The following is a 9,452-nucleotide window of genomic DNA, read 5'->3' as shown; positions in this document are numbered from 1 at the left end:
CTGAGCGCAGTGGAGCAAGCTGGATTTCAGCTGCGCGGGCGCACTCTGCCCTTGCATAACTGGCGTCTGGGCAGCCCCCGGGTGCCGCCTTTAAGATTCAGGAAGTTTGCAACCGATGTAATGCCAAATCCTCTGGGCTGGGATGGGGTGCTTGGGCCAGGGCACAGCTCTTCCGAGGACACCACAGTCATGTTGACATTAACTTATTTGCTGCTCTTCCCTGGCTGGAGGGGTCTGTGTTTGCAGTCTGGGCTGAGAGCTGGCAATTGGGGACAGTACAGGTGGCCCCGGGTGACTTGGTATGTTGTCACTGTCCGCTCAGCTCAGATGCACTGCTCCTCCTAGCTATCTTATTCTGCTGTTATTTCTTTCTGTCCTGAGTATTCTCCCTCACTCTCTCTCTTTTAACCTTATCTCATTTTGGCTTTGAAATACAAAAGGCGGCTTCTTGGCCCGTTCATTATGTCTGCTGCTATTGATCTGTCCTGCTGGCAGATCTAATAGAGTTTTTGCAGAACAAACCTCATTTTTTCTGCAAGCAAGACTCTGCCCATTGTTTTCTTGTGAGTAAAGCACTGCAGCCTTGGCTGCTGGTGACTCACACCAGCAGCTGCTGCTGTTCTCCAAAACACAGTAGAGCTGCTCAGAGTTCCCAAGGAGCAGTGTAATTGCAGGTGAACATGCCTAGTGAAATGACTGCAGCAACAGATACATTTTTAAGTAACTTCCTTTTTCTTAAAAAAAAGAAAAAAGAAGAAAAGGGAACTCAGTGACGGGCAGTTTCTAACTCATGAGCTACCAGAAGCACACTGTTTTCTATGACTTCCTGGCTCCCTGAGGAGCTCATATAAGCACTTTTATGAACTTGATCTCTGTATAAACAACTCACATGGATACAGCTCCGTTGTCCCCCAGCCTGATTTCCTTTCAGGTCACCTGGCAGTTTATATACTCGGAGGAACTTGGCTAACCAGCCCCTTTATTGTATCTGCAAGCAGATACACGTAGATCAGAGCTGAGAAAGGCAGCAGAGGTGATGGCAGCGGTGGTGATCTATTTGCTATTCCCTCCCTCTCTGCAATTAAGGCAGTAACTTTGTCTCACAGGATTAATGTGTTTCCAACTCCAGTGGCTATTTTAAGGTCTCAGAATGAGCCTGGGTGTCGACAGAGGGTTGACAAATCCCCCTAGACCGCTGAAAATGCCTTTGCTGTCACCGGAGGGGAACAGCAGTCAGCTGCTGTGCGGGGCGTGCTGCCGAGCAGGCCGGCTTCACGCATGCCCCACCGCTAATCCACCGCTGCGCCTTGATCCTGCCGAGCCCGAAAGGGAACGGGGGGAGGACAGCCTCGCGTGGGGTCAGCGCTGGCACCTCCGACGGCAGGGCCACGCGGGCTGCGCTGCCGCCTGTCCCTGCCTCGCGCCGGCCCGCGAGGGCTCAGCGCTCACCGCGGCTCGCTCCCGCCGAGGGCCTTTGCTTTGGCGCCTTGCTCTGGCTTTGCAGCACACGGAGGTGTCTGGTGCCTGTAGGAAATGCGCTTCAGGGGCTTAGTCCAGCAAGGTGCTGCGAACCCTTCTGCTCAGCGAATTTTTCACTCTATATGTGCTTTGTAAAGTGCAGCCAGACCACGTCCAGCCCATGGCAGGCAGGAGGCAGGCAGGAGGACCTCTCCCGCCACCAGGATAAAAGACAGCTTGCTGAGGACCTGTCACGCCTGAGGAACACCTCTCTTTTAGAAATGTCCCTGTACTTTTAGTTCTTAATATTTCCAGGTCAAGCACATGATGCCAAAATTGCTCAGCAATACTCAGAGACCCTCCTGTGAGCGGGGACGCTTTGCTGCTCATGTAATTGTGGCTTGGTCATGGTCCAAAGATGCTTTACTGCCTAAACTGAGAGGGGGACAGAAACGGTTCAATACTGCGGTGCATGTTGTCCCTGTCATCTTCCCGCCGAGGGCCTTCTCAGGGGGGCTGCTCCGAGCCCCGGAGCTGGTGGCACGTGCAGACCCTTCCTAGCAGCGGTGGTTTCTGCGTCTTTGCCGCCCCAGCCGGCACTGCTCCTCCTGAGAAGTCTCCTGTGACGCTCAGATCCCTCCTCCGAACGTGCCTCGGTCGCTCGGAGAAATCGGCCTGTTTTGCTCCATCATTGTTGGCTTAAACATCCTAGCTGGAGCTCGAGAGAGATCGGGGCCAAGAGCAGTAGGAGTCTGGAGCTGCGTTTGTCTGCAGTCCCCCCTCTTCCGCTGCTCCGGGAAAGCGCTCTGCCGTGGGTGCGCTGCTAACCGTGTCCAATACAATGTCTGTTTCAGGTGGTCTAAGCACAGCAGTGGGTTATCCGCTGGACACAGTGAAGGTACCTGTTGGAACTTTATTTCTTGACTACAGACTGAAGGCAAACAGACCCTTTTGCCTTTTTTCCCCTTTTAGAAAACTAGTCCTGTAACTGAATGCTTTAATCTTTGTTACATACACATATTTCACTATCTTCATTTGGTTGTGTGGTTTTTGCTCTTTTTAAAAAACCTTGTAAATTGTTTCGGGATGCTATTTTATGATTAAAACTAACTGGTTTGCTGTTAAAGCAATATTTTATTGGATTTTTTTTTTAATCTGATGTCCACATTTCAAAGTTGCCCCTATATTCCTAGGTGAGGATTCAGACCGAAAGGCGTTACAAAGGAATTTGGCACTGCATTCAAGAAACATACAGAACAGAAAAGGCAGGTACCTCACGTCAGAATTGCTCGTACAAGCTTAGGATGGCTTCTTATTTCTGCTTGAAGTAGCAGTAGGAGAGACCTCCTACATAAGCTGGAGAAGCAAAGCTGCATTACTCAGTCTGGGGAGGACAGACCACAATTACATACAACCATTTTCTGGGAGAAGGGTTAGCATGAAACTCAGCTTTGCCAATAATAAAAAAAATAGAAATAAGTTTTGACTCAGCAATATAAGGGCAGTGTTTTACAGTGGATACTTTTCCTTGCTATTCTCTCTTAAAACTGTTCTTTTTCTCTGTTTCCAACCAGGTTTGGGGATTTTACAAAGGCGTATCTGCGTCAGTCTTCACAGTATCACTGATTTCCTCTGTTTCATTTGGCACATACAGAAACTTCCTTCGCAGCATCTGCAAAATGCGATATGGTACTGCAGATGCAAAGCCCTCCAAGCTGGATATTTTTCTTGCTGGAAGTGCTACTGGTGCAGTCCGGGTAGGTAAACAGCCAAAAAGGAAATCACAGAGAGGGATCTTGTTCCCACGTATATGCGGCTGGAGAAGCAGACACTGGTTTCTGTTCAGCGCTGGGAGGGAGGCAGCAGGGAGCCTGCGTCAGAAACGGTGCTGGGCTTGTTTTCGCGGGGGGTCATGCTCTGCCCCGCTGCCCCCCGGCTGCTTAGGGCTGCAGAGCAGTTGAGTCCTGCTGGGCACCTCATGCTGGATTGACTTTAGAGAGTACCAATATAGTTAAGAACATGCTATTAAGAATTACATGGACCGTGGCAGAAAACATACAAAGAAGAAGAAGAAAAACAACCTGGGTAGCAAATTTTCCAAGGGCTCTAAGCGCGTGCCTGCAGAGGGAAGGCTTACGTAGCAAGTGCGTAGCTCCGCTTGTGCAGTACGGGCCGCTGTTGGGGCAATGACGGAGATCAGACACGACAGGCCGGCAGCAGGTCGGCGCGGCTCAACGGTGGCCTCTGTGCATCGAGCTGCTGGAGCGGAGGTGCCCGGCACAAAGACGCCTTTCCCAGCCAGCAGCTTTGAAGTGGGGTCAGAGCCCACCAGGGCAGGGAGAGCAGGAGCAGCCTGTTACCTGGGGGAATTAATTCCCTCCTGCGACGGAGGGTGACGTTGCCGACAGAGCGCGTGCTGTGTGGGGCTGTGTGAGCAGCGTCACGGCTGCTGAGCTCGGGTTAAACACTCACACTCGCGTCCTGCTGTTGCTGGGTGGTGACTTAGTGCAGACCAATGCAAGGAAGCTGGAACTTGATGGCTTTAGATAATAAATATTATTGCCTGAAAAGGTGGGAGACGAGTGATTTGATCGTCAGGCAGGAGGAGGATCACAGCTCTGTTTAAATGGGAAGGCTTAAAATAATGATGTCTTTTAACTTTACAGGTTATGTTGATGACACCTAGTGAGGTAGCTAAAGTTCGAATGCAAACTCAGAAGCAACCACATCCTTCTGTGGCATCTCCCCAACATTTTTCCAAGCCCAAGTACCAAGGATCTCTGCACTGTCTGAAGGTGATTGCAAAGGAGGAAGGTTTTGGGGGTCTCTACAAAGGCTGCTCTGCATTACTCTGCAGGGATTGCTCCTCTTCTGCAATATATTTCCTAACCTATTCTGTTCTGTGTGACTGGCTTACACCAGTGGGGAAAAATAAACCGGGTAGGTACAAGAAAGAGTCTTGCATTATCTGCAAAAATGGCTTATTTTGTATCATGGTCAGAGGAAAAACATATTCTCAGCAAACATTACCCAGCACCTATAAGGCCTCGCTCAAAACTGTGCCTTGTGAGGGGCATGTTTTATTATTTCACTGTCTTAATTTCCGGGCACGACCAGGCTATTTGTGCCCTTCAGCCAGGGGCACAGGCGGGCTGGGTGCGAGGGATTTGCTGGCTGACTGCTCCAGCTGTGCTGAGCAGAACCGGCCCACGGGGCTGAGAGGGTGACAAGCAGGGTAAGCTGCTTAGCACACGGCTGCGGCATGTGTGGGGGCTGAGACGCCCCGAGGGAGCTGCGGGGCCAAGGACCCCTCCCAGCACCCGCCTTGCTGAAATAACGCAGGCTGGGAAAGCACGGGCACGGCTCGCCGGCAGGGTGGGAGGCTTTTCTTCGGGGCCTCGCAGCAATGACACTGGGCTGGGGAGAGCACCCCTGGGATATTTTCGATGATGTGCTGTGCGGGGAAACAGCAGGAGCCAGGGGCTGGGATGATCCAAGTTAGGGCACATTTAGGATTTGTTCTTGTGCATTACTGTAGTGCTGAGAGCAGCGTGGGGCCTGACCCAGCTGCGCCTGCTGTGAACACACACTGGGGAGATGGTCCCACTCTCTAGTGCAGGGCACACCTTGGGTTTTTGATCTGGGCAACAGAAGGTTTGATTATATGAAATAGGAGCTGAACTTCGTGCCTCCCCCAAAAGTTCATTTGGGGATCTCGTACCTCAGCAGCTACTCCTCTTGCTGCAGGAGGGGTGTTTACAGCACACTCCAGTACCTAGTATGCGAGTATGAAATCCTCTTTGTGCAGAAATGGGGTATGCAACTGGAAATGAAACATGGACAAACCGCCATGAGCTATCATGGAGCACTCGTGCAGGGTCAGGCTGGAGCTTAAAAATAGAGTCCAGGTGCAGAACTGAAAGAGACTTAGGTTTTCCGGTTGGTGACTTGGCCCTGAAAAACAACCATCTACTTCCACCTTTAAGAAAATACCAGAGAGGCAAAACAAATTTTTCCCTTCAGCAAAAAGCATCTTCCTGAGAATTATAAAAATAAGCAGGCCTGGTTGAGGAGGGTCTGAGCACTCTCTGGCTGCAGCAGTTCAGCGCCTCGGAGTGACAGGCTCTACATCACACTCCGTTTGTGTGGGGTTAAAACGGATGCTGTCTCTGCACGAGCCAGCGTGATGCATGCAAAACAAGCATGCTGTGAAATCAAGAGGCCACATGTTTTGTATGAGATCACTGGAAATACACAACTGCAATAGCAAGACAAATTAACTACTGAAAAACATGAAGGTTAAAAAGTTAGCATTTGCTAAGCAGCTTACGGAAAGAGAAGGCGCTCCTTCTCTTCCTCCTCTTTCCAAGGAGCAAAGTTTGCTATTTGAACTGGGAGAACTCCCCTGTTCTGCAACTGCACGACTGGCTAAGTGTTTTCCAGCTTTTCCTCACTTTATTCTGCAAGAGCAGGTCAAGCAGTGGTCACTGCTCAAGGCGCTGTATAGCCTGTGATGATCTGTGAAGCGTGTGTTTAGATTGCTGTATGGTGGAAGGGGAGGTAGAGACAAGGGGCCTGGGAAGGTGAACTCCCTGACAGAGACCACACAGGCTGGATGAATCCAAGGAAAGGATCAGAGTTCCAGCAGAATTAGATGGAAAAATCATTTGAAGAAATGTTAGAGACCACCTGCAGGAATGCAACCATTTTAATGCAGTCATCCTAGCTATGCACTGCTGGCAGGTCCCAACCATGCCAGACTGAGCAAAATTTCAATTTAGTGGTCTTCTGTTCTCTTTCCTGTTCCTAAAATTATTTGCAGAGTTAGATTTGAAAAGACTTAAATAAGCAGCTCCAGAAAATAAATCTGAGATTCTCGTAGCTCTAGCAGTTCAAGTCTTAAGTTAATTGCCCCCCTCCTTCATCTTCTCTTGCAGGTTTCCTAGTTGTGCTGCTTTCTGGTGGTTTTGCTGGAGTCCTGGCCTGGGGATTAGCTACTCCCATGGATGTCATCAAATCACGGATGCAAACAGATGAATCGGGACAGCACAAGTACAAAGGCCTAGTCCACTGTGCTAGAGAAAGTGTGAGAAAGGAGGGCGTAAAAGTGCTTTTCAAAGGACTTGGTTTAAACTGCATTCGTGCATTTCCTGTGAACATGGTTGTATTTGTAACATATGAAGCTGTACTGAGGTTTACAGATCATCTTACAAATGAAAAATAGCTTATGTCACTCTGTTCAGAGGTGTATTTTTTTTTAGTTCCTTTTTTTGTAACACAACATACACAAACAACTGCTGAACTCTGCTGTCATTGATGGACAGTGTAAGAGGTATGGATGTTTCAGCATAAAGCTGGATGACTGAGCTCTTAATTCATTAGGAAGTCTTGTACTTATGGTCAACCTCCCTTTTATTCTGTTAATGTACTTAGACTGCAGCTACTACTCATGCCATTGAAACATTTGCAAATATTTATGTTCTAAAAAGCTGGTAGTCTGACTAGAAATTTTTGACAAAAGATGAATTTTGTTTTCTACCAGTACAAAAACTGATCTTCACTACCAAGGCAAGAGTTGAGGGCAGTTTGTGTGTGTTAGATTTAACACTATACAGTGTGTGCTCTTTATATGTAATACATGTATTGCATTCACTTAATAACTTACATATTTGTGCTTCAAGCCACAACTGTCAGACCTTTCACGCCTATCTGTAATTTTGCCCAAGCGCTCCACAATTACATCCCTTCGGTAGCAGCTGAAATATGAATCGCCTTGCTTTTTCCTGTCCTCTTTAAATGAGTGGCAGACATAGTCTGTTTACATAATCTCTCTAATGGCCTCATTGAAAATGAAAACAGGCTTCATTTCAAGTAAATCATGTGATTTTTCTCCCTGTGCAATCATTAGCTGTAAAGCTTCAGTCCCCTTCTGGTGGTAGAACGTACCATGTTCCTGCATCTTGATAAAGCTTTTTGTACAGGCTGTTCTCGTACTGTAAGGAGGGCAGGAAGAGGAGCAAAACCCTTTGTTTCTCAAAAGAAAGACTGCCATAAGCTCTGTGCACTAGGGCTTAGGTAAATTAAAGGAGAAGTGCAGAATTGTATGATATAATTAAGATCAATTACTTTTAAAAGGTGTATACTCTTTTCACTTTAAAATACACTCTGTTAGGACTGGCCAAATGTTTCTTTTTTTGTCAAAGTTATGTTCTGAAGGAATCTCTAACTTTCCTAAAAAATATTCTTTTTTCATAAAGGTATTACATTTCATAAACACGTCTACTGGGTGGTGGGGGAAATACTACTGCTTCAAAAGGAAGCTCTCTAAACTCAGAAACACTCTGACTGAAATCTTGCCTCAGGAGCAGTTTAGGTGTTTTGTGTCTCTATTCTCCTGTCTTGATGAAGATGTTTGGAGTGGACCGGATCTTGCCCCCAAACTGGGCTGAAAATGCGCTTTTTTGAAGCAAAAGGGGAAGACTATTTTTCAACAGAGTTCTCTTATTCAGGGCTGATGAACTTCTGGTCTGCATCCACTTTTGCTGGTCGATAGCATGGCCTTTGCTACACTAACAGCAATTTTGCAACAGGCGGGACTCAGCACTATTCTGGAAATGGAAGAAACGATCCTGTACTAGAAGGACAAGCTTAAAAATTTTAAGTGCTACTAGCGAAGAATAAAGGGGACCTCTTCCACTCCAGAAAGACTAGTAAAAAGCTCCAGAACTGTCCTCCTGAAATCTAAGCCTTCAACTTGCTTTTTAAATTTGTTCTCAGCCATGCTATCAAATGACTACCATGAATTTTTCTCTCAAGAGTCTATCAGCTGCTGCAGCCAATCCAAGAGCAGGTTTAAAAGACCACAGACAGGTTCAGAGTATGTCACCTTAAAAGCGCGTGAAATGAAAGACCCAGCATGGAATCTAATTCTATCCCAAAGTACTTACGGACTCAGCAACCTAGTTCCCTTGGTTACATTTTGGGGCATGAGCAGCAAAATGCCTTTAGTCTGAAAGTCCTTACAACAAAAGATTTAATTAAGCCAGTAAGATTCGAAGTTCCTCCTGAGACGGCTCTTAAGAGATTACTTACCCTCACCTCTTTCTACAAGGGATGTATTGGTAGGACTGAGTGCTCTCCCAGTAGGGTGGTGATTTATCCCAGCTCTGCCTGGACATTTCCTGGAATCAAACTCCTTTATACTATATTATTCTCAGCCTAACTCAATTCTCAGGCATTAAGTCTGAACAGAGAGACAGGAAAAAATACCTATAAATAAGACAAAACAATCATTTATTGCTAGGCAGTGTTGATACCATCCATGGTCAGCCTGAGGTTTGAAAACAAAGTCTAATCAGAAGTAGCTCAACTTTCCCAACAGGCTCAAACATTCAAACAACTAAAAATGACTCCTCCTGTAGGTGTAAGCCAAATACAGGTGGTTTCAAGAACAGGAGTTATAGGTGAATTATAAAACTGAGTGGGAAAAACTGTGGAACCCAGTCAGAGGGGCTGAGATCTGTAAGCCCCTGGGTATTCAGCATCATATAAAAGCAGACTCCCACTTGGCCTGAACAAGTGCTATATGAGAGGTAAGTCATTCCTTCAGGAAGCTAACTACTTTGCAATACATTCAGTCTGCGAGTGTTTACTGTGAAAATATAAATATGTAGTGTATTGGTGACAGCCCGTCTTAAAGCAAGCACTCAAGGCTAATTCACACTGAGCTAAATTACCCACACGTAAAGGAATCGACTGTAAAAGTACTGTAAAACCAGGCACATAAATAAGAAACAATTTTTGTTTAACAACATATTACACAAGGTAGCCTTAACTCCATGTACACTAAGCTGGGTATTTGGCTTGTGGATTTCAGAACCTGGCTGCTTATTTTCTCATTTCTTTGCATTACCTTGACCTTCAGCTACTCTGTTTGCTACTCTGATAATCACAGAACTACTTCTTCTGATAAATTACCTAGCTGAAGGCCAGCC

General features: G+C 46.8%; 1 protein-coding gene across 1 annotated transcript; it reads left to right on the top strand.

Moving 5' to 3' along the window:
• The first annotated feature begins 2,299 nt into the window (after nt 1–2,299).
• Nucleotides 2,300–7,697, top strand: SLC25A47 (solute carrier family 25 member 47). Its single transcript, XM_026079447.1, has 5 exons — nt 2,300–2,356; nt 2,652–2,723; nt 3,033–3,215; nt 4,125–4,398; nt 6,396–7,697. The coding sequence occupies exons 1-5, from the start codon at nt 2,300–2,302 to the stop codon at nt 6,680–6,682; spliced, it is 873 nt and encodes a 290-aa protein (XP_025935232.1). The 3' UTR covers nt 6,683–7,697.
• The last annotated feature ends 1,755 nt before the right edge of the window (nt 7,698–9,452 follow it).

Source organism: Apteryx rowi, unplaced genomic scaffold (assembly GCF_003343035.1).
Source record: "Apteryx rowi isolate R43461 unplaced genomic scaffold, aptRow1 scaffold_5, whole genome shotgun sequence".
NCBI lineage: Eukaryota > Metazoa > Chordata > Aves > Apterygiformes > Apterygidae > Apteryx > Apteryx rowi.
Note: the sequence above shows the minus strand (reverse complement) of the source record. Positions and strands in the feature narration are given on the sequence as shown.